The sequence below is a fragment of the Rana temporaria genome, chromosome 7 (assembly GCF_905171775.1).
Source record: "Rana temporaria chromosome 7, aRanTem1.1, whole genome shotgun sequence".
Lineage (NCBI taxonomy): Eukaryota > Metazoa > Chordata > Amphibia > Anura > Ranidae > Rana > Rana temporaria.
In genome coordinates, this window is record NC_053495.1 from 2,473,174 (window position 1) to 2,499,011 (window position 25,838).

General features: G+C 40.7%; 2 protein-coding genes across 2 annotated transcripts; both read left to right on the plus strand.

Moving 5' to 3' along the window:
- Positions 1-1,244: 1,244 nt before the first annotated feature.
- On the plus strand, positions 1,245-2,183 carry LOC120945705 (olfactory receptor 1G1-like). The gene has a single exon (XM_040360061.1). The coding sequence runs from the start codon at positions 1,245-1,247 to the stop codon at positions 2,181-2,183; it is 939 nt and encodes a 312-aa protein (XP_040215995.1).
- A 7,658-nt stretch (positions 2,184-9,841) lies between these two features.
- On the plus strand, positions 9,842-10,759 carry LOC120946285 (olfactory receptor 2A12-like). Its single transcript, XM_040361114.1, has one exon. The coding sequence runs from the start codon at positions 9,866-9,868 to the stop codon at positions 10,730-10,732; it is 867 nt and encodes a 288-aa protein (XP_040217048.1). The 5' UTR covers positions 9,842-9,865; the 3' UTR covers positions 10,733-10,759.
- The last annotated feature ends 15,079 nt before the right edge of the window (positions 10,760-25,838 follow it).

Consider the following 25,838-nt stretch of genomic DNA (forward strand, 5'->3'; position numbering starts at 1 on the left):
CTGTCACCCATCAGTGACCATCACCTATCACCCATCAGTGACAATCACCTGCTCCTGGAACACTTGACAGTGCTACTTGGATGTTGGGCCTCTGTATGTGGCCAGGCTGTGTAAAAGTCTCACACATGTGATATCGCCATACTCAGGAGCAGCAGAATGTATTTTAGGGTGCAATCTTTGCTATGGACATGCTGTGTCTTAGAAACATTGTATACATTTTTCAAATTTGTGTGTAAAAAACAAAGTGTTTTCATTTTCTTTCCACATTTTATAAAAACTTGTGGAGAAAAATGACATGTTATAAAGACTCATTGTGCCTCATAGATTATATGTTGGGGTGTTTGGTTTCCAAAATTGGGTCATATTGTGGGCTTTTCCATTGTCCTGGTGCTCCAGGACCTTCAAAAGTGTGATATGTCGTCATGAAATTAGATGTGTAATTTATGCTCCTAGAACGCTTGATTGTGCTACTTGGATGTTGGGCCTCTGTATGTGGCCAGGCTGTGTAAAAGTCTCACACATGTGGTATTGCCATACTCAGGGGTAGTTGCAGAATGCATGTTGGGGTGAAATGTTTGCTATGTAAATGCTATGTGTTAGAAATATTTTATTAATGGACAACTATGCAAAAAAAAACACATTTTGATTTTTTCCACATTTTATAAAAACTTGTGGAAAACACTTGGGCTTCTCTTTATGGCCAGGCTGTGAAAAGTCTCACACACACACGTGGTATTACCGTACTGTGGAGGAGTAGAAGAATGTGTTTTGGAGTGTAGTTGCAAGTATGCATATGCTGTGTGAGAGAAGTAACCTGTTAATATGAACATTTTGTGAAAGTGCCCAGTAGGAAAGTGGTTAATAGAATTTTATATCACTCTGTCCACTAACCAATAAGTAAGTAAAATATGTGACAAAAAGTTACTTTCAGTGGATTATAAATTAAAGTTTTAAAGACTGTATTCAATCAATGAAAAGGGGCTCCCAAGGTGTTATAAATTAAATCTTAGGAGATCTTTAATGAAACTTTCAGCTTTGTGTTCTTACAACACGGCAGTCTGTCCTACGGGAATGCCAACATTTTATATAAGAATAAATCATTCAGTGATAGAAATGCCTACATGCACACCTGAGTGCATTGTGTAGGTACACCGTACAATTATTTTTCCTATTAATCCTCAGATCCATCATTTTATTATTCTTATATACTGATGAATTTAAACAGAGAAAAAATAAAGAATAATATGAAAAATGTGACAGAGATTACCTTTTTTACACTTGTGGGTCTATCAGACCATCCACTGACCATGAATGGACTTTTTGTGTTCTTCCTTCTCATCTATCTGATGACTCTTATCACAAACCTTCTTATTTTTTTTTTGGTCCTCACTGACTACAATCTGCACAACCCAATGTATTTTTGTCTTGCCAACTTGGCATTTCTGGACATGTGCTATTCATCAGTGACGGCACCAAGGATGCTTTTTGATTTGGTCACAAAAAGCCGATCAATATCCATTCCTGCCTGTATATCCCAAGTCTTTTTCTACGTCTCCTTTGCTGGCTCAGAAGTTTTCTTGCTCTCGGCTATGTCCTACGACCGCTACATTGCCATCTGCCACCCTCTACATTACAAACTAATTATGTCTTGGACGGCCTGTACTCGTATGGCCTCTCTGATCTGGGTTGTAGGATGTTCTCACTCTTTGGTTTATACTTTACTTTTGCTCAGGTTGTCCTTCTGCAGAACATCTTCCATCCACAACTTCTTTTGTGACCTTCCACACTTATATCAAATCACATGTACTGACCCCTTCATAGACATGATGGTCGTATTCTTATTAGCTGGTAGTATTTTATTGGGAGTCGGTCTTATGACCTTTATTCCCTATGTCTATATTTTCAGGACCATTCTCAGAATCCGTAGCAAGACTGGAAAGAGGAAAGCCTTCTCCACCTGCACATCACACCTCACCGTGGTCTCCATTTTTTATGGGTCCTTCATTTTTCTTTACTTTGTTCCCACCTCCAGCAATTTGTTCAGTTTAAATAAACTTTTCTCAGTCATATCTGCCCTCATTAACCCATTGCTGAATCCTCTGATCTACAGCCTGAGGAACAAGGACCTTATGGTGGCACTTATGAGGTCTTATTATCACTTAAAGTTAATACGGGCATCATGATGAAAATATCATTAAGAGCAATGACACTTTTTGCATTTCTGTGCCATTTTCAGTTGTTTAAAAATTCAGTATTGTCCTTTATTAAATGCAAACATGTCGGGAGCTCGTAGTTGTACTTACCTTTACATGATCAGGGGTCATTGTAACCCACAAACCAAATGTAGCAGTTTCAATACACTTATCTTAAAAAAATCTGTGGTTAATTTGCCTACCATTTTTTTTGTTTACAAACTATTTTTATTGGGTACAAAAAGAGTTGACATATGCCTAGATACATATAATACAAGCAACTTGCCTATAAGAAAAAATCAAAAGATATGTTGTATTAAGGTAGGTATACTTTTGTAGCACTACCCCCGAAGGAGCTGCTGGTTTGTTTTGGGTGGCATGTTACCTCTACTCCTTCGCTGTCTAGGGTATATGATGAGAGTTGAGAAGAACTGCAATGGCCACACTTTAGGTTTCTTTTGCTCTGCTTTATTACCCAACAGGGTAAAAGAATTAAAGTGGTAGTTGAAGAGGTGGAAAGGGTAATAGGTAATAGGTTCAGGTGTATAACTTTGTTCGGAAACAATTCTGCCTCCAGAAACTTAACTTTCGTCGCCACTCTAGCCAGAGTGGGTATTGTGAACCTGGATAGGCCTGTCTCACGGTGTCACACGGAAACTTTAGCAAAGTCTCTGTCACAGACCTTCCCAAAGGTTGAGATGTATTCGGTCCAGAATCCTTCTCAACACAGGATTAAGCACCCGGATTGCTCTTGAATAAACTTGTGAACTCAAAACTGACAGTCCCCATCACTCAGCCTTTCAGTAATCATGCGTCCTTCGATGAAGTTCAAGGCCTCTCCTGAGATACCAACCTCGTGCTCGGTGCTCTCCAAGACAGGTTCTTCATCGGGTGGCTTCCTTCCTCAGGACGGACAGTACAGGACCACTCAGCAATTATAGACCCAGTCTGACTACCAGGCCTACATAGTAGATCACACGACCCAGAACTTATGACGTCTGTCCCTTACGTACTCTCCCCCAGCATGCACAGCGAGGCGATCAACCCCCACTGATAGGCTTCCGAGGAAAAACACCCAATACACCCTGACTCAACTGCTGCCACCCTTGGCCTGGGGTGGTACCAACACCCCAGACACCAATAGTGGTCACTCACAGTACAGCCATGGCTGGAACAGAGGCCCAAATTTGGTAAAACAATACAGTCAGAGGTAATTAAGTCTCTGACCACCCTCTAAATTTAAGGCAACGCCCGCTGTGAAAGTAGCAGTCCGCTACACTTTGTTTTAGTCTGTGAACACAATAAATATAACCATTATGCTTGTTACACATTGATACAACATATAATATGCGTCTGTCTTCTGTGGCTAGTAATATAAATCAGGGTAGCAATTCATTGGTTGACAGCATTCCACTGGAAATCTCCATCCGTTCCTCTAGCACATTTGAAAATTAGAATTAACAATATCAATCTTATGGAAAAAGTATTGCACACACTACAGAATACTAATAATTTATATAATAAAAAATGGGACCCTTGGTTTAAACAGTCTACCATTTTATTGCACCTTATTGTTGCCCGGCTTTTCTGTCCTCCCCTGCCTCCTGGAAATTGCTTAACTTCATGTTCATTGTTTCGATGATGCTTTCTATGCATTGTTTTCTGTTGTCCTCTTCTCCGTCTTTCTTCCATGTTTCCCAGCATAAGGGTCCTTTCCAATGAGTCTTCTCTTCGCATTAGGTGGCCAAAGTATTTGAGTTTCATCTTCAGGATCTGTCCTTTCAGTGTATATTTAGGGTTGATTTCTATTAGGATTGACTGGTTTGATCTTCTTCCCATCCAAGGGACTTTCAAGAGTCTTCTCCAACTCCATAGTTCAAAAGCATCAATTCTTCGGCATTCAGTCTTCCTTATGATGCAAGTTTCACAGCCATAGGTTACTACTGGGAATACCATAACTTTGACTATACGGCACTTTGTCTGGAGGGTGATGTCTCTCTGATTTTTATAATGTTGTCTAGGTTTGCCATTGCTTTCCTCCCAAGAAGCAAGCGTCTCTTAATTCCATGGCCCCAGTCACCGTCTGACGTGATCCATAAAGAGGATTATGCACCTCCAAGGCTATTAATTGGAACAAGGGTTTTATAAATACCCCGATCAGATTCTTTAAAAGCTGACAAATAGAGAACAATCTGAAAATTTTTGTTTTAGTTTGATTTATGAGGTTATAGCTACCTTGGGCCGGACCTATTGAAAACCTGAGACTGACGTTTATGTCTTTTCATACCAGGTATACGGTATATTATAAGATTACTTACGGTATCCACAGCCAGTTAGTGGGCTTGAGAGCATTTTGTGATGTTTGCCTTTGTTGCAGGATTGTGGATTTGGTTTGCTTAAATCTCCTGGAATTGATTACCACAGTCTGTGGCAATGCCCATTAACCTTTCTCTACAGTTAATCTAACCCTCAATTTGCATGGTCACCGGCCGCAGTCATTATGGTATTTGGCAATTCTTATCACCCCTTATTCATAATTTCTTAACAATCTTTGCGTTTTAGTGAGAATTAGACATGCGCATTAGTTTTCGTCCTAATGCATTTTCCTCCGAATTTCGGGGATTTCCGTGTTCGTTTAAACTAACGATAACAAATGTGCAGAATCCGAAATCTGAAAGATCCGACATAAAAAATGCTTTATTTTTGTTTTGTTGCGACAACAGTTGTATATAGATAGAAGATTCGACATGACGATGACAAAAGTGATCTGTGTCTATCGAACCTGCGGTCGAATGTGCCTAACCTAGCTCTATTAGTCTGAGATTATTCGACATAGAGAGGAAATATTCGACATTTTAGAGACATGAAGATTGGACGAAGCAGCTAAAAACATACGATCGCCGCGAGCCGACATTTATGGTCAAATGCTCCTCCCATAGGCTACAGAAGAATTCTAATGTTGGTTGACTAGTAATAATAATATATATATAATAATTACTAGTGTCATACAACATCAGAATTCTTCTACAGCTTGTGGGCGGAGCAAACGACCGGAAATGTACGATCGCAGTGTCGTACAGTTTAGCTGCTTTGTCGAATCTTCTTAAAACATCCGACACAGGGCCGATCCTAGGGTCACAGGCTCATGGGTGCAGAAATATTTCTGACGCACCCACATGGGCGTGGTCATTTTACTAACCCCTCCCCCTTTGCCAATGTTTCTATGGCAATGACACAGCCGCAGAGATACTCCCCCACAAAGTCTTCATTACCCTGGGATCCTTACATGATCTGTTAACAATAAACAAAATACAGGAAGAGAAGCAGAGTACTTTATTGGGACCTGGAGGGGGGGGCTCTCTGATGGACACAGAGAGGGCTTCTGCTAGAGAGTCTGCTAGAAAGAGCCCCCAGACATACTACAGACATGATACAGGAGATGGTCAGAGACTGCAGACATAGTACAGGAGATGGTCAGAGACTGCAGACATAGTACAGGAGATGGTCAGAGACTTCAGACATAATACAGGTGATGGTCAGAGACTACAAACACAGTACAGTAGATGATCAGAGACTGCAGACATAGTACAGGAGATGGTCAGAGACTGCAGACATAGTATAGGAGATGGTCAGAGACTGCAGACATAATACAGGAGATGGTCAGAGACTGCAGACATAGTATAGGAGATGGTCAGAGACTGCAGACATAATACAGGAGATGGTCAGAGACTGCAGACATAGTACAGGAGATGACCAGAGACTACGGACATAGTACAGGAGATGACCAGAGACTGCAGACACAGTACAGGAGATGATCAGAGACTGCAGACACAGTACAGGAGATGATCAGAGACTGCAGACATAGTAAAGGAGATGGTCAAAGACTACAGACATAGTAAAGGAGATGGTCAGAGACACATCAGTTCTGGACGGACATACACCTATGCTCAGAACCCTAGTTCTGGACGGACACAAACAAGGACAGAAGAACAGAGGGAAGAACTCTGCCACTTTGGCGCCCCCACCTCTGCAGGCGCCTGGGTGCAAAGCACCCTGTGCACCCTGCCTAGGATCGGCCCTGATCCGACAGACACCATAAGCCTTCAATGACAGATTCAACATTAATTCGGATTTTTGGACTAATGCATTTTTTAACAAAAAAATAAAAATAAAAACGAATTTCGGGAGTAACAAAATAAATGTATTTTTCAGGCGAAAACGAAATTCTGAAAATAAATATTTCAGTGTGCACATGTCTAGTGAAAATCAGAGAAATGCCTAAATTGTGGGAAACCTTGTCGTATATCTTTGTTGGGTGGGGTGAAAGCTTTTTTTTTTTCAGGCCCTACTTTGTGTGTTCCGAAAACAACTATAGATCAGATTTATTTGAACATTAATAATAAACTTGCCTGTCTTCTTAAAAGTCCCAGATTTAACACACACCTCCTATACCGTTCTCATCATTCTGGTGGCCTAGGCCTCCCTAATCTGTGGAAATATTATCTGGAGAGCTGGATTATCCCGATTGGCTGAATGGCATCCCCACACCTGACATTCCTTGGCTGCATGTTGAGTTTTCTTCAATATTACCAATTTTTTTTCCACTTTGTGCCACTGAGGACTTTTTGAGGTTGGTCAGTGAAATAGTCTCCCACCCCCTCCGTCTTTGCTGGCAGTACCACAAGAAGTATGATCCAGCCTCTCCTATCTCACCTCTGATATCCTAGTTAGGTGATCCCTCTTCCGTCCCGGCCTTTCATTCATCTCAGTCTTTATAGGAACTCTCAAATGAGAGAAAAAAATGAATGTCAGGTACACACGACGCGGGAGACATCGGTCAGTTCAATAAAAACCAGGCGACATTCGGCCCAGGAGTATGTCAGCGGGTCCGACAGAAGCCGGGCGAGCATGCTGGAAAACCAGCAGCCGACCGTCTTCCGATCAGCACTCTCAGCCAATGAGAGAGCTGATCGGAGTGTTTTAGCAGAATCGGGGCCACCCACCTGTCAGAATATAACAGCTCAGCAAAGTAGATCAGGTTCTTTTTGTGTGTACCAGGCTTAAAAGAGGGGGAAAATAGTTGGATAGCTTTTCTACTGTTAGACCCCTTTCACACCGGGGTGCTTTGCAGGTGATATAACGCTAAAAATAGCACCTGCAAAGCGCCCTGAAAGAGCCGCTGCTGTCTCTCCAGTGTGAAAGCCCAGAGGGCTTTCACACTGGAGCGGTGCGTTAGCAGGACAGTAAAAAAAAGTCCTGCTAGCAGCATCTTTGAAGTGGTGAAGGAGTGGTGTGTATACCGCTCCTATTCCGCTCCTGCCCATTGAAATCAATGGGACATCGCGGCTATATCGCCAGCAAAGTGCCTCTGCAGAGACTTTTTGCGGTCTTTTCAACCCTTTCTCGGACGCTAGTGGGAAGGTAAAAGTGGCTGAATAGTGGCGCAAAATTGATGGTAACGCTTTACCACCGACACACCCACCACCCCAGTGTGAAAGGGGCCTTAGAGGTAAGGGAAGACATATCCATTCTATACCAATATCTAAAGAGCCTTCACCTGTCAGATGAAACTGCCCTGATGAATACTTGGGAGTCCAACAAACGTCTGTCTTTTATCCCCCGTGTTTGGGATGTAATGCTCACTAACTTGCGTAAGTGACAAGATTGCTTTTGGTCTGTGAAACAGCGATACCGTTACATACAAGATGGTACATGTATGACCTTTCAAAAACTTCATACTGTTGTCTAGACATGTGCAAATCGTCTCGTTCCAAATTCCTTTTTCGTCAGAATTCTGCAAATTTGTTAATTGACGAAAGACCATTTAACACATTTTTTCCAAAAATCCAAAAATTCTAAAATCCGAAATAATAACTAACTAACTAATATTATTTTCCAAAAATCCAAAAATTCTAAAATCCAAATTATTAACTAACTAACTAATAATAACTAACAAATAATACCTAACTGTTAAATTATGGTTACAAATTATTCAAAATAATGAATGCCACATCTAAACAAATGGAATGTAACAAATTATTTATAATAAATAGTAATAATAAAAGCTGATCATGTGGTAAACATACCGGTGGCTGTTTACCATGTGATTGGGCGTGATCCATTCACAGCCAATCACAAATGTAAACACAGACCAGTAACTGGCTGTTACCCGCTCCTTTCTTCTCACACACATTTCCAGAGTGAGGAGAGAAGAGCCAGGGATCAGTGAGTTACAGATCTGTGTCTGTACTGCACCAAGCACAATAAAGAGAACCTGTCTCATCACCCCTACCCCCCTTGCACATGTCACCCAATAGTCCCTACATCAGTACCCATCAGTGCCCATAAAGTGCACCTGTCATCATCGGAGTCACCCATAAGGGACCGTAGCCTGTCACCCATCAGTGACAATCACCTGCTCCTAGAACGCTTGACAGTGCTACTTAGATGTTGGGCCTCTGTATGTGGCCAGGCTGTGTAAAAGTCTCACACATGTGATATCGCCATACTCAGGAGCAGCAGAATGTATTTTAGGGTGCAATCTTTGCTATGGACATGCTGTGTCTTAGAAACATTGTATACATTTTTCAAAGTTGTGTGTAAAAAACAAAGTGTTTTCATTTTCTTTCCACATTTTATAAAAACTTGTGGAGAAAAATGACATGTTATAAAGACTCATTGTGCCTCATAGATTATATGTTGGGGTGTTTGGTTTCCAAAATTGGGTCATATTGTGGGCGTTTCCCTTGTCCTGGTGCTCCAGGACCTTCAAAAGTGTGATATGTCGTCATGAAATTAGATGTGTAATTTATGCTCCTAGAATGCTTGATTGTGCTACTTGGATGTTGGGCCTCTGTATGTGGCCAGGCTGTGTAAAAGTCTCACACATGTGGTATTGCCATACTCAGGGGTAGTTGCAGAATGAATGTTGGGGTGCAATGTTTGCTATGTAAATGCTATGTGTTAGAAATATTTTATTAATGGACAACTATGCAAAAAAAACACATTTTGATTTTTTCCACATTTTATAAAAACTTGTGTAAAACACTTGGGCTTCTCTTTATGGCCAGGCTGTGAAAAGTCTCACACACACACGTGGTATCACCGTACTGTGGAGGAGTAGCAGAATGTGTTTTGGAGTGTAGTTGCAAGTATGCATATGCTGTGTGAGAGAAGTAACCTGTTAATATGAACATTTTGTGAAAGTGCAGAGTAGGAAAGTGGTTAATAGTATTTTATATCACTCTGTCCACTAACCAATAAGTAAGTAAAATATGTGACAAAAAGTTACTTTCAGTGGATTCTAAATTAAAGTTTTAAAGACTGTATTCAATCAATGAAACGGGGCTCCCAAGGTGTTATAAATTAAATCTTAGGAGACCTTTAATGAGACTTTCAGCTTTGTGTTCTTACAACACGGCAGATTATCCTGAGGGAATGCCAACATTTTATATAAGAATAAATCATTCAGTGATTGAAATGCCTACATGCACACCTGAGTGCATTGTGTAGGTACACTGTACAATTATTTTTCCTATTAATCCTCAGATCTATAATTTTATTATTCTTATATACTGATGAATTTAAACAGAGAAAAAATAAAGAATAATATGAAAAATGTGACAGAGATTACCTTTTTTACTCTTGTGGGTCTATCAGACCATCCACTGACCATGAATGGACTTTTTGTGTTCTTCCTTCTCATCTATCTGATGACTCTTATCACAAACCTTCTTATTTTTTTCTTGGTCCTCACTGACTACAATCTGCACAACCCAATGTATTTTTTTCTTGCCAACTTGGCATTTCTGGACATGTCCTATCCATCAGTGACGGCACCAAGGATGCTTTTTGATTTGGTCACAAAAAGCCGATCAATACCCATTCCTGCCTGTATAGCCCAAGTCTTTTTCTACGTCTCCTTTGCTAACTCAGAAATTTTCTTGCTCTCGGCTATGTCCTACGACCGCTACATTGCCATCTGCCACCCCCTACATTACAAACTAATTATGTCTTGGAGCGTCTGTACTCATATGGCCTCTCTGGTCTGGGTTGGAGGATTTTCTCACTCTTTGGTTCATACTTCATTTTTGCTCAGGTTGTCCTTCTGCAGAACATCTTCCATCCACAACTTCTTCTGTGACCTTCCACACTTGATTCAAATTACATGTACTGACACCTTCATAAACATGGTGGTCGTATTCTTATTAGGTGGTAGTGTTTTATTGGGAGTCTTTCTTCTGACCTTTCTTCCCTATGTCTATATTTTTAGGACCATCCTCAGAATCCGTAGCAAGACTGGAAAGAGGAAAGCATTCTCCACCTGCACATCACACCTCACCGTGGTCTTCATTACTTATGGCTCCTTCATTTTTATTTATATGGTTCCCTCCTCCAGTGATATGGTCAATTTATACAAACTGTTTACGGTCATATCTTCCCTCATTAACCCATTGCTGAATCCTCTGATCTACAGCCTGAGGAACAAGGACCTTATGGAGGCACTTATGAAGTCTTATTATCATTTGAAAAATCATTGAGAGCACATACCAGATGGTATATGACACCCACTAAGATTCACACCATAGGCTTTTTTTCCCTTGGGCTTGCATGGCTGCCCTGAATCAGGGACCTTCCTCCATATTTTTTGGAGCTGCATACCCCTCAAGCCACTTTGACAACAGGCGGCCGCGAGAGCATCTAAGATAGCTGGTCACTCGATCACATTGATGGTACACATGTGCATTTTTCTTTACTACTATCTCAGGCGTCCCCGTTCCCTGTCAGAGATTACTACACTCATTGTTTGTAGCCATCCATTGGATTGTGGCCCTAAACTGGCGTTCCTCCTCAGTATCCTGGTCAAAGGTCTTGGCCAGAATGGAGACAATTAAACTCTCTGATGCCGCGTACACACGATCGGTCAAACCGATGAGAATGGCCTGATGGACCGTTTTCATCAGACCAAACCGATCGTGTATAGGCCTCCATCGGTTATTTATCTATAGGTTAACAAAAAACAATGTTTTGAATTTAACCGATGGATACCTAACCTAGAGAAAAAAACGATTGTTTGTAGGCACGTCCATCGGTTAAAAATCCACGCATGCTCAGAATCAAGTCGACGCATGCTTGGAAGCATGGAACTTTGTTTTTTTCAGCACGTCGTTGTGTTTTACGTCACCGCTTCTGACACGATCGTTTTTTTAACCGATGGTGTGTAGGCACGACTGACCATCAGTCAGCTTCATCGGTTAACCAATGAAAACGGTCCATCAGACCGTTTTCATCGGATGGACTGGTCGTGTGTACAGGGCATGAGTGTATTCACCACACCTTATATGACACTGTCCACCTCTTTGACAGGAAATGGGAGTGCTGGGACGCCCCATGTTTATCCTACGGTATATTGTACATTACCCCGTCTACAGTGTTCCCAGAGTTCGGTGTTAAAGGTGATATCTCTGTATTGAAACTACATTTGCGTTTATCTGTAATGTTTGTATGTGTTTTTTTATATGCTTGCCACTTCATGTATGTCAACGAATCTTCCAATAAAATCATTTGTAAACAGAAAAAATCATTGAGAGCGATCACACATTTTGCATTTCTGTGCCTTTTTCAGTATTGTCCTTTATAAAATGTAAATATGTTGTAAATATGTTGGGTGCTCATACTTGGGAAGGGTGAGAAATATTGCGCAAACAATGAATGATGATATATGAAAAACACAATCGTGTAAATGGTGCCAAATGTGATTAAAGCGGCTACATAAGAATGAGACAAAAATTGGAAAGTGGTGGAAATGTAGTGCTAAAGCTCATGTGAAAATAAAGGTGCACATAAAAAGGGAAATAAAAATGTAAATGGACATTCAGAAATAAATATAAAAGTCCAACAAATATAATAATCTGAAATTCAGAAAAAGCAAATATAGTCCAATAATCATAACAAAGAAAATATGGAAAACAGGTAAGTCCACAACCATGCAGGGGTGCTCTTCAGACAACTGGAAGGCTGATGATCAGGGCATCAATTGTAGAAATTAATCATTGCTGTGTAGAAAAAATGAATACCCTTACCGCAACAGATGGACCCTCATGTTGGCAACAGCGGATCATATGAGCATGGAAAGCCAAAACAGTACGTGGCCCAAGTGGTGGAAGGAGCCCAGGATCTCCAGTCGGAACTTCATTTACAGCCTCTGATCTACAGCCTGAGGAACAAAGATCTTATGGAGGCACTTATGAGGTCTTTTTAGCACTTAAAGTTGATCCAGGCGTCATGATGAAAATATTGTTGTGAATGTTGACACTTTTTGTATTTCTGGGGCATTTTCAGTTGTTTAAAAATATTAGTATTGTCCGTTTTAAAAAGTAAACATGCCAGGTACTCATACTTGTACTTAGCCTTGCATGACATGGGGTCATTGTACCCCACAAACCAAATGTAGCCATTTTAATACACTTTGGTTATCCTCAAAACATCTAACACAAATTTTTCTACCATTTTTATGCACCTTGTTGTTGCCAGGCTTTTCTTTCCTCCACTGCCTCCCAGAGCTTGCTAAACTTGTAGGGCAGAAAAAATAATGAAAGATGAGACCCATCCGGCTGTAATTTTTTTGAGTTATTGCCATCCAGGAGACGTTTTAGGGTGATAAAAGCCAGGATAAATAGATTTAAAGTGGATGTAAACCCCAATTTCTTTTTATGTCACAATGTAGAGAATAAGATTTCCTATCATCTGTGCCCAGTCTTGCCACACAGAGTTAATCCAGCTCTGAGCAATCCACTTTTATTGTTCAGTGAAAATAAACAGACTTCCAGATATAAACCTGTCTAAATAAAAAGTCCTTTCCGTCCCCTTGCTTCGAGTGACATGGTTTTTACATATCTCGTGCACTAGCTTGGACACATGCACATTCCTGGATGTTTATCATAATATGGGGGGTGATCCACAGTTCATTGTGACAGGTAATGTATGTCACTCGAAGCAAGGGGACGGAAAGGACTTTTTATTTAGACAGGTTTTTATCTGGAAGTCTGTTAATTTTCACGGAACAATAAAAGAGGATTGCTCAGAGCTGGATTAACTCTGTGTGGCAAGACTGGGCACAGATGATAGGAAATCTTATTCTCTACATTGTGACATCAAAAAAATTAAATAAAAATGTTTGGGTTTACATCCACTTTAAGGAGAGTTTTTTTTCTAGGGCTAATAAAGATATTAATACAGGAATGAAATGAAAGTGGTCATTCAGATTTATGTTACCATGTTTGTTATGCTTTTAGGTTGCTTTTAGGTTGCCAAAATATTTGAGTTTCAGCTTCAGGACCTGTCCCTCCAGTGAAATATTCAGGGTTCGCTTCCCTCAGGATTGACTGGTTTGATCTTCTTCCTGCCCAAGGGACTTTCAAAAATCTTCTCCAACACCATAGTTCAAAAGCATAATTTTTTTTTGGCATTCAGCCTTCCTTCTGGTCCAACTTTCACAACCAGAGGTTACTACTGGGAATGTCATAGCTTTGACTATACGCAACTTTGTCAGTAGGGTGACGTCTCTCTGATTTTTTAATGTTTTCTAGGTTTGCCCTTGTTTTCCCCTCAAAAAGGAAGTGTCTCTTAGTTCCATGGCTATAGTCACAATCTGCCATGATCCATAAAGGGGTTTATCAACCTACAAGGCTAATAATTAGAACAATGTTTTTTTTTTTTTTTTTACTAAAGGCAACTCCACTTTGCCTACAAGTGCACTGCAAGTGCGCTTAAAAGTGCAGTCGCTGTAGATCTGAGTGGACAAGGGAAATAAAAAACAGCATTTTAGCTTGCACATGATTGCCTGATAAAATCAGTAGAGCTTCCCCTCAGATCTACAGTGACTGCAATTCCAAGTGTACTTGTAGTGCAAACAGAATTTGCCTTTAGTAAATCAACCCCAATATTTTTATAAGTACCCAGAGATCACATTCTTTAAACGCTGGCAAATCTGAGTTTTAGTTTGATTTATGGGGTTATAGCTACCTGAGAGTTTATACATAGTTACATAGTTAGTCAGGTTGAAAAAAGACACAAGTCCATCCAGTCCAAAAAAAAAAATAAACAAACAAAATAAAAAACACAATACAATCCCATACACCCAACTCCATACCCACAGTTGATCCAGAGGAAGGCAAAAAAAACCAGCAGAGCATGAGATCCAATTTGCTACAGCAGGGGAAAAAATTCCTTCCTGATCCCCCGAGAGGCAATCGGATTTACCCTGGATCAACTTTACCTACAAATCTTAGTACTCAGTTATATTCTGTACATTTAGGAACGTATCCAGACCTTTCTTATAGCAATCTACTGAGCTGGCTAGAACCACCTCTGGAGGGAGTCTGTTCCACATTTTCACAGCTCTTACTGTGAAGAAACCTTTCCGTATTTGGAGATGAAATCTCTTTTCTTCTAGACGTAAAGAGTGCCCCCTTGTCCTCAGTGTTAACCGTAAAGTGAATAACTCAACACCAAGTTCACTATATGGACCCCTTATATATTTGTACATGTGGATCATATCCCCCCTTATTCTCCTCTTCTCAAGAGTGAATACATTTAGTTCTTCTAATCTTTCCTCATGGCTGAGCTCCTCCATGCCTCTTATCAGTTTGGTTGCCCTTCTCTGCACTTTCTCCAGTTCCCCGATATCCTTTTTGAGAACTGGGGCCCAAACTGAACTGCATATTCCAGATGAGGTCTTACTAATGGTTTGTACAGGGGAGCAAAATGACATCTCTCTCTCTGGAGTCCATCCCTCTCTTAATACAAGAAAGGACTTTGCTCGCTTTGAAAACCGAAGCTTGGCATTGCATGTTATTATTGAGCTTATGATCAACTAAAACCCCCAGATCCTTCTCCACTCCGATTCCCCCCGTTTATGTATTTTTATACCACATATACAGTGAGGGAAAACAATATTTGATCCCCTGCTGATTTTGAATGTTTGAAGACTGACAAAGAAATGATCAGTCTATAATTTAATGGTCAGTATATTTTTACAGTGAGAGACAGAAAAACAACAAAGAAAATCCAGAAAAACGCATTTCAAAAAGTTATAAATTAATTTGCATTTTAATTGGTGAAATAATTATTTGACCCCTTCGCAAAACATGACTTAGTTGGCAAGCACAGAGGTCAGACGTTTCTTGTAGTTGGCCACCAGGTTTGCACACATCTCAGGAGGGATTTTGTCCCACTCCTCTTTGCAGATCCTCCCCAAGTCATTAAGGTTTTGCGGCTGATGTTTGGTAGGGATGGGCTGAATGACCCCCTGTTTGGTTCACACCAGACCTGTTGAACATCGCAAAAATTCAGAGCCGAATAACGAACCCCATTGAAGTCTATAATACCCTAACTGTAAAAATCAAGAGTGCCCTATGTGAAGGCTTATATGCAAGTAATTGGGCATCCAATGGTTATGCGGGTCCGGGTATTGACCCGGGAGACATGTATCCATGAAAACAACTTTAGTAAAAAAAAAACATAATTTTTTAAAGTAAATGAGCAGTGATTTACTGAAGCTTAAAGATTAAAGTGAAACCATAAAAATTATAAATAACAATAAAAATGAAAAATTACTTTCAATATAGTGCCGGGGGGGGGGGGGGTTCCCCTAGTACAACTGTAAGGTGGCTCATCTGTACTATGTATAAAAGCTGCTGCAACAATAATTTCATTTATAAAGCCAAATAAATGACATTTTCCCTGCAAGCTTTCTTTATTTTGTAAACAACGTCTTGAGGAGCCAGTCTGTATAATGAGGCCACAATGTAGTGCACTGGGAACAAGGTTACAGTATTTTTGATTAAATTCTGGTGTCACTTCCACAGACTTTGGATAGAAGTAACAGATGCGAAAAAATTGGTCTTTGGGCGTCGGAGGTGCCTTCACATCATAACCCTGATGAAAGCAAAAATTGGCCTTGCTGTCAAAAAATTTAATGATATGCACCTATCTAACAGGTGTGGGAAAAAATGGTCTTTGGGTTAATTGGGCCCATGAGACCTACACCAAAAAAAGTCTTCCAGATAAAATTAACACCCACAATGCTAGGCAGCCTAGAAGTCCTAGGTCCTGCAGAGATTCCACATCCCAAAAACACTTAATCAGCAACATCTGAAAACTAAATGTCAGACGGTCCACGGAGTCTGTGGACAGATATGTTCTATCATGAGTAACAAAACCTCCAGCAGCACTGAATTCCCATTTGGAAAGCACGCTGTATGCAGTGCAGCTCAGTAGCTCAGTTGCATACTGGTCAAGTTCTGGCCAATAATCTATTCTCATGACCCAGTAACCCAGTGGATCATCAACTGGAAAGCTCTCCATCTCTGTTTTCACCCCTAGATAATCCTCCACCATATGATGCAGACACTGCCAATGGGATGTGGAAGCTGACAGCCCTGGGCAGCGAGGACTAAAAAAAATTGTGAAATGCATCACTTAGGCGGCCATCCTCTCTAACGCTCCTCTCTTGACCAACAGAAGCCTCAAAACCACGACACTGTAACCTACCAGAGTTTGGAGTCTCACACATGTGATATCGCCATACTCAGGAGTAGCAGAATGTATTTTAGGGTGCAATTTTTGCTATGGACATGCTGTGTCTTAGAAACATTTAGCCAGATTCAGGTAGATGGGCGCATCTTTGTGCCGGCGTAGCGCATCGCATATGCGCTACGCCGGCATACGCCAGAGAGGCAAGTACAGTATTCACAAAGCACTTGCTCTCAACTTTGCGCTGGCGTAATGTAAATTTGAAGGCGTAAGTCGGCGTAAGTGTAAGTGGGTGTGACCTTATGCTAATGATGGCCTGAGCGTGGAGCAGTGGCTTACGCGCGGCGTATAATTGACGGTGCTGCTGCAGCTGCTCTCCAGCTGACCTGTGCACGTCTGGTGCAGAGATAAACCAGCTTGTTGATGAAATAACTTTAGGCCAGACGTACGAATTACGCGCGCCGCACGTAGCCTGTGTCGGGCGCACGTACATGCGTGAATCGCCGTATCTCCCTCATTTGCATATTTGAATAGGAAATCAATGTGAGCGCCAGATGCTTCGAGCGTAAATATGCGCCCACGACACTCCGGTGTAGGAAAGTTACGTCGGTCGGAGGAAGCCTATTTTCAGGCGTATTTCGTTCTGTGGGTACGGCGCACAGATACAACGGCGCATATTTACACTTACGACGCGTATCTGTAGATACGCCGGCGTAAGTCTTTCTGAATCTGGCTAATTGTATACATTTTTCAAATTTGTGTTAAAAAAATGTGTTTTCATTTTCTTTCCACATTTTATAAAAACTTGTGGAGAAAAATGACATGTTATAAAGACTCATTATGTCTCATAGATCATATGTTGGGGTGTTTAGTTTCCAAAATTGGGTCATTTTGTGGGCGTTTTCATTGTCCTGGTGCTCCAGGACCTTTTAAAATTATGATATGTCGTCATGAAATTAGATGTGTAATTTATGTTCCTAGAACGCTTGATTGTGCTACTTGGATGTTGGGCCTCTGTATGTGCCCAGGCTGTGTAAAAGTCTCACACATGTGGTATTGCCATACTCAGGGGTAGTTGCAGAAGGAATGTTGGGGTGCAATGTTTGCTATGTAAATGCTATGTGTTAGAAATATTTTATAAATGGACAACTGTGCAAAAAAAAACACATTTAGATTTTTTTCCACATTTTATAAAAACTTGTGGAAAACACTTGGGCTTCTCTTTATGGCCAGGCTGTGAAAAAGTCTCACACACACGTGGTATCACCGTACTGTGGAGGAGTAGCAGAATGTGTTTTGGAGCGTAGTTGTACTTATGCATATGCTGTGTGAGAGAAGTAACCTGTTAATATGTAAATGTTGTGAAAGTGCCCAGTAAGAAAGTGGTTAATAGTATTTTATATCACTATGTCCACTAACCAATAAGTAAGTAAAATAGGTGACAAAAAGTTACTTTCAGTGGATTCTAAATTAAAGTTTTAAAGACTGTATTCAATCAATGAAACGGGGCTCCCAAGGTGTTATAAATTAAATCTTAGGAGACCTTTAATGAGACTTTCAGCTTTGTGTTCTTACAACACGGCAGTCTGTCCTACGGGATTGCCAACATTTTATATAAGAATAAATCATTAGCTGTTAGAAATGAATACATGTAATGTGTAGATACACTGTTCATGTTTCCTATTTATCCTCAGATCTATCACCTCATTATTCTTCTATACTGATACATTTTAATGGAGAAAAAAAATAATAATATGAGGAATATGACAGAGATTTCCTCTCTCACTCTTGTGGGTCTATCAGACCATCCACTGACCATGAATGGACTTTTTGTGTTCTTCCTTCTGAACTATCTGATGACTCTTATCACAAACCTTCTTATTTTTTTATTGGTCCTCACTGACTACAATCTGCACAACCCAATGTATTTTTTTCTTGCCAACTTGGCATTTCTGGACATGTCCTATTCATCAGTGACGGCACCAAGGATGCTCTTTGATTTGGTCACAAAAAGCCGATCAATATCCATTCCTGCCTGTATAACCCAAGTCTTTTTCTACCTCTCCTTTGTTGGCTCAGAAATTGTATTGCTCTCGGCTATGTCCTACGACCGCTACATTGCCATCTGCCACCCCCTACATTACAAACTAATTGTGTCTTGGACGGTCTGTACTCGTATGGCCTGTGTGGTCTGGGTTGGAGGATATTCTCACTCTTTAGTTTATACTTTATTGTTGCTCAGGTTGTCCTTCTGCAGAACATCTTCCATCCACAACTTTTTCTGTGACCTTCCACACTTGATTCAAATTACATGTACTGACCCCTTCATAAACACGATGGTCATCTTTTTATTAGGTGGTAGTATTTTATTTGTAGTCTTTCTTTTGACCTTTATTCCCTATGTCTATATTTTCAGGACCATCCTCAGAATCCGTAGCAAGATTGGAAAGAGGAAAGCGTTCTCCACCTGCACATCACACCTCACTGTGGTCTTCATCTTTTATTGCTCCTTAATTTTTCTTTACTTGGTCCCCACTTCGAGTAATATGGTCAATTTAAACAAATTGTTTTCAGTCATATCTGCCCTCATTAACCCATTGCTGAATCCTCTGATCTACAGCCTGAGGAACAAGGACCTTATGGAGGCACTTATGAAGTCTTATTATCATTTGAAAAATCATTGAGAGCACATACCAGATGGTATATGACACCCACTAAGCTTCACACCATATTCCCGGCTGTTTCTCCCTTGGGCTTGCATAGCTGCCCTGAATCAGGGTTTTCTCCATATTTTTTGGAGCTGCAAACACCTCAAGCCACTTTGACAACAGCTATCTTAGATGTGAGAGCCTCTAAGATAGCTGGTCACTCGATCACATTGACGGTACACATTTACTACTATCACAGGCGTCCCCGTTCCCTGTCAGAGATTACTACACACATTTTCAGTTGTTTAAAAATATTAGTATTGTCCGTTATAAAATGTAAACATGTCAGGTACTCATACTTGTACTTAGCCTTGCATGACATGGGGTCATTGTACCCCACAGACCACTTTGGTTATCCTCAAAACATCTATCACAAATTTTTCTACCATTTTTATGCACCTTGTTGTTGCCAGGCTTTTCTGTCCTCCACTGCCTCCCAGAGCTTGCTAAACTTGTAGGGCAGAAAAAAATAATGAAAGATCAGACCCATCCTGGCTGTAATTTTTTATTTAAATTGTTTTAGGGTGATAAAAGTCAGGACAAATAGATTTAAGGAGAGTTTTTTTCTAGGGCTAATAAAGATATTAATACAGGAATGAAATGAAAGTGGTCATTCAGATTCATGTTACCATGTTTGTTATGCTTTTATATGGGAATTTTAATCGCAGTAAATGAATTGCATATTACAAATGTGTAGTTGATGCTGGTAATATATGAATAATGTGTGAAGTAGAAATGTAATTTCAATGTGAATTTGTTTTTTTACAATGACAATAACCCTTATCTTATCTAACTTAATGTTCATTGTTTTGATGATGCTATCTTTCCATCTTGTTTTCTGTTGTCCTTTTCTCCTTTTCCCTTCCATGTTTCCCAGCATCAGGGTCGTTTCCAATGAGTCCTCTCTTCGCATTAGGTGGCCAAATTATTTGAGTTTCAGCTTCAGGATCTGTCCTTCCAGTGAATATTCAGGGTTCGTTTCCCTCAGGATTGACTGGTTTGAGCTTCTTCCTGCCCAAGGGACTTTCAAGAGTCTTCTCCAACTCCATAGTTCAAAAGCATCAATTTTTTCAGCATTCAGCCTTCCTTATGGTCCAACTTTCACAGCCAGAGGTTACTACTGGGAATGCCATAGCTTTGACTATACTCCACTTTGTCAGTAGGGTGATGTCTCTCTGATTTTTATAATGTTTTCTAGGTTTTCCCTTGTTTTCCCCTCAAAAGGGAAGTGTCTCTTAATTCCATGGCTACAGTCACCATCTGCCATGATCCATAAAGGGGTTTATCCACCTACAAGGCTAATAATTAGAACAATGTTTTTGTTTTTTTTTACTAAAGGCAACTCCACTTTGCCTACAAGTACACTGCAAGTGCGCTTGAAAGTGCAGTCGCAGTAGATCTGAGTGGACAAGGGAAATAAAAAACAGCGTTTTAGCTTGCACATGAATGGATGATAAAATCAGCAGAGCTTCCATTAATTTCAGGTCTTCCCCTCAGATCTACAGTGACTGCAATTCCAAGTGTACTTGTAGTGCAACGAGAATTTGCCTTTAGTAAATCAACCCCAATATTTTTTATAAGTACCCAGAGATCACATTCTTTAAACGCTGGCAAATCTTTTAGTTTTAGTTTGATTTATGAGGTTATAGCTACCTGAGACTGAAGTTTATGTATTTTTATACCACATATACAGTGAGGGAAAACAATATTTGATCCCCTGTTGATTTTGAATGTTTGAAGACTGACAAAGAAATGATCAGTCTATAATTTAATGGTCAGTTTATTGTAACAGTGAGAGACAGAAAAACAACAAAAAAATCCAGAAAAACGCATTTCAAAAAAGTTATAAATTGATTTGCATTTTAATTGGTGAAATAATTATTTGACCCCTTCGCAAAACATGACTTAGTTGGCAAGCACAGAGGTTTCTTGTAGTTTGGCCACCAGGTCTGCACACAGGGATTTTGTCCCACTCCTCTTTGCAGATCCTCCCCAAGTCATTAAGGTTTTCCGGCTGATGTTTGGTAGGGATGGGCTGAATGACCCCCTGTTTGGTTCGCACCAGACTTTTTGAACATCGCAAAAATTCAGAGCCGAATAACGAACCCCATTGAAGTCTATAATACCCTAACTGTAAAAATCAAAAGTGCCCTATGTGAAGGCTTATATAGTAATTAGGAATCCAATGGTTATGCGGGTCCGGGTATTGACCTGGGAGACATGTATCCATGAAAAAAACTTTAGTAAAAAAAAACATAATTTTTTTAAGTAAATGAGCAGTGATTTACCGAAGCTTAAAGCTTAAAGTGAAACCATAAAAATTATAAAAATTATAAATAACAATAAAAATGAAAAATTACTTTTAATATAGTGCCGGGGGGGGGGGGGGTTCCCCTAGTCCAACTGTAATGTGGCTCATCTGTACTATGTATAAAAGCTGCTGCAACAATAATTGCATTTATAAAGCCAAAAAAATGACATTTTCCCTGCAAGCTTTCTTTATTTTGTAAACAACGTCTTGGGGAGCCAGTCTGTATAATGAGGCCACAATGTAGTGCACTGGTAACAAGATTCGAGTATTTTTTAATAAATTCTGGTGTCACTTCCACAGACTTTGGATAGAAGTAACAGGTGAGAAAAAATTGGTCTTTGGGCGTCGGAGGTGCCTTCACATCATAACACTGATGAAAGCAAGAATTGGCCTTGCTGTCAAAAAATGTAATGATATGCACCTGTCAAACAGGTGTGGAAAAATTGGTCTTTGGGTGTTAATTGGGCCCAATAGACCTACACCAAAAAAGTCTTCCAGATAAAATTAACACCCACAATGCTAGGCAGCCTAGAAGTCCTAAGTCCTGCAAAGATTCCACATCCCAAAATCACTTAATCAGCAACATCTGAAATCTGAATGTCAGACGGTCCACGGAGTCTGTGGACAGATACGTTCTATCACAAGTAACAAAACCTCCAGCAGCACTGAATGCCCATTTGGAAAGCACACTGTATGCAGTGCAGCTCAGTAGCTCAGTTGCATACTGGTCAAGTTCTGGCCAATAATCTATTCTCATGACCCAGTAACCCAGTTGATCATCAACTGGAAAACTCTCCATCTCTGTTTTCACCCCTAGATAATCCTCCACCATATGATGCAGACACTGCCAATGGGATGTGGAAGCTGACAGCCCTGGGCAGCGAGGACCAAAAAAATTGTGAAATGCATCACTTAGGCAGCCATCCTCTCTAACGCTCCTCTCTTGACCAACCGAAGCCTGAAAACCACGACACTGTAACAGAATTGGGAAACGTGTTAGATAAACTCCTCTTTAAGGAGTTCTGAGACATTCTCCTTATAACTGTGGTCATCGATTGTTCTAAACAATAGAAAGCCTAGTCCTTTATGCTACATATTTTTGGGTCCTTTCGGAGGCTTTGAAGCATGAGGGAGCCCATGCACCACAAGTTTGAAGTGGCATGAGAAGCAGACTCTGCATGGTTACTGAGGATTACAGTATCAGGAACTGCCTCCTCCTAGCCACATACTACTCCCAAGGGTTCTGGGGATGGAAAACCATTTCTTAATGTTCGATCTATGTCTTCCTCTTCTTCAGTGCCTCCAAAACTGTCAGAATCCTTTTCCTCCCTCTCCTCTTGTGTGTTCTGTGGAGTAGTAAGAATGGTGTCTCATCTCTGGAGTAAATTCCTTATTTAATGCATGCCAATATTCTGCCAGCTTTGAAAGCCACAGCTTGACTTTGCATGCTATTTCTTAGTCTGTCTTCTACTAGGACCCCCAGATCTTTCTCCATCCGGGAAGCCCATATAGATTCTCCCCCTAAAGAGTAACTTGTGTTTATTTTTTTATCCCCAAGTGCATTACCTTACATTTACCAGGATTAAACTTAATTTGCCATGTAGTAGCCCACTCAACTACTTTATTCATGTCCTCTTGTAAGGTTTCTGGATCCTGCTGTGTTGTTATTGTACATATGTTTGTGTCGTCAGCAAACACTGATTGCCCTCAAAAGGGCCAGTGGTATCTGTAAGATTAGATGTCCAGTGCATCCCCTCCCCTTACATTAGATGTCAAGAGCCACCCCCACAATCAGAAGGACCCAAAGCCAGATACAAGTCCAAAGGAGAACGAAGATTTGCAGTCCAAGGACCTAGATTATGGAACGCTCTACCAACCAGCATCCGATTGGAGGTGAACTACCTGGCCTTCAGAGGAAAAATCAAAACCCATCTCTTCTGAGGGCAAAAAGTTTACTTAGGGAATGGATACTAAGCGCCCAGAAGTGATTCAGTTCGCACGTGTTGCGCTATATAAGTTTCTCACTCACTCACTCAGAAGTTGAGTCCCCCACTCTCTCTTACATCACAATGCACCCCCTTTCTTTATGCTGCTGCTGGGAAGAAGCTGGATGTATTGCTTGAAAGCAGAAAGTAAGGGTCTGGAGGAGGACTAGGGGAGGGCTGGAGCTCTCCTGCAGCTGCAGGAGAGATACGAGGACCACATGAAATGGCCTGGAGGGAAAAATTTGGCCCACAGGCCTTGTGTTTGACACCTGTGCTCTATATCATTTATAAATAAATTTAAAAGGACAGAGCCTTAGGGTACCCATAACTGACCACTCTAGACCATTCTGAGTACATGTTATTTATCACCACCCTTTGGACACGCCCCTGTAGCCAGTTTTCTATCCAGGTACATACCCATGCCTGCAGACCATCCAGATACACCACATCCACCGGCCTACCTTTGTCCAGATGGGAGCTCACTTGGTTGGGTCCTCAGGTCACGATGGTACTTCGTAATTTTTACTCACTATTTATTTTTTGGGAGATTGCTGGTGCCATGCAAGTCTCCTGCAGATCTGCCAGTGTATCTGCTTCCCCATACATCCCATAGGGGTAAGCAGATACAATCTGACAGGAAGAGACAATGAACTACCACAGTTCTCCACAGCACCATGGTAGTTCATTAAAAACTACAAGCCGACAGCCCTTGTAGCTTTCTATGCTCGGCGCACTGTCAATCAGTGACACAGCTGGAAGGGCGGAGCCCCGCTCTGCCCAGGGAGGGAGAACAACCCTGCTAGTTGTCACAGCAGGGAAATGGGGAGGTGTGGGGGCCGGTCCATTCGTAACATGTTATATGTTCAACCCTGAATATGGATATAACATGTTACAAAAAGTGAAGTTATCATTTAATCTCTTCAATACTGGGCACTTTTCACCCCCCCCCCCCCCGCTTCCTGCCCAGGCCAATTTTCAGCTTTCAGCACTGTCACACTTTGAATGACAATTGCGCGGTCATGCAACACTGTACCCATATGACATTTTTATAATTTTTTCACACAAATAGAGCTTTCTTTTGTTGTTTTTTTTTTATGCCAGGAAAGTACAAATACTCCCCAAATGACCCAATTTTGGAAAGTAGACATTCCAAGGTATTTAGGGCCAGATTCAGGTACAATTGCGCCCGTGTAATGTAAGCCGTTTACGTTACACCGCCGCAAGTTTTCAGTTTTAGTACCCGATCCACAAAATAACTTACCTGGAAACTTGCGGCGGTGTATGGTAAATACGTCCGGCGCAAGGCGGTCCAAATCGAATGGGCGGGTACAATTTAAATTAGGCGCGCTCCCGCGCCGGACCTACTGCGCATGCTCCATTTAGAAATTCCCGCCGTGCTTTGCGCGAACTGACGTCATTTTTGCGATCGGCGACGTGCGTAGCGTACTTCCGTATTCCCGGACGTGTTACGCAAACGACGTGAAATTTTAAATTTCGACGCGGGAACGACGGCCATACTTTAGACAGCAATACGTTTGCTGTCTAAAGTATTAGTTACAGTAACTAACATCCAAATTTGAAAGGAAATTTCAATACCTATAATTTAATAGTTAGTTATTATTAGTTAGCTAATTGTTATTTAGAATTTTTGGTTTATTTGCTATATCACTGATACAATATTTTCTGTCATGATAATTTGTTTTACTTAATCCTTCAGATACTAGAACTACAATAGGATGTAATCTATGTCCCGGTCCATACCCCTTCCTCTCCCCCCCTTTTTTTTCTCCCCCCCCCCACCTTCCCTCCCACCCTCCCCCTCTTTTCTCCCCCTCTCTCTATTCCTGAAATATTTGACTTTCTTTTATCCAATCAGACTAAATGATGTTAGACCTTATCCAGTATAATATATGTTAATACAAGTTATATGTTAAATGTATGTTAATGCTGGATCCTTCGACCCAATACGTTGTACGATGTATTTTGCAACTTTTTCATTAATAAACTTTGATTGTGAAAAAAAAAAAAAAAGATTTTTTGGATTATCTTTCTTTTCAAATATTATAATTTTAGGATTTTCAAATTTACAAATTTTTTGAATTACTCA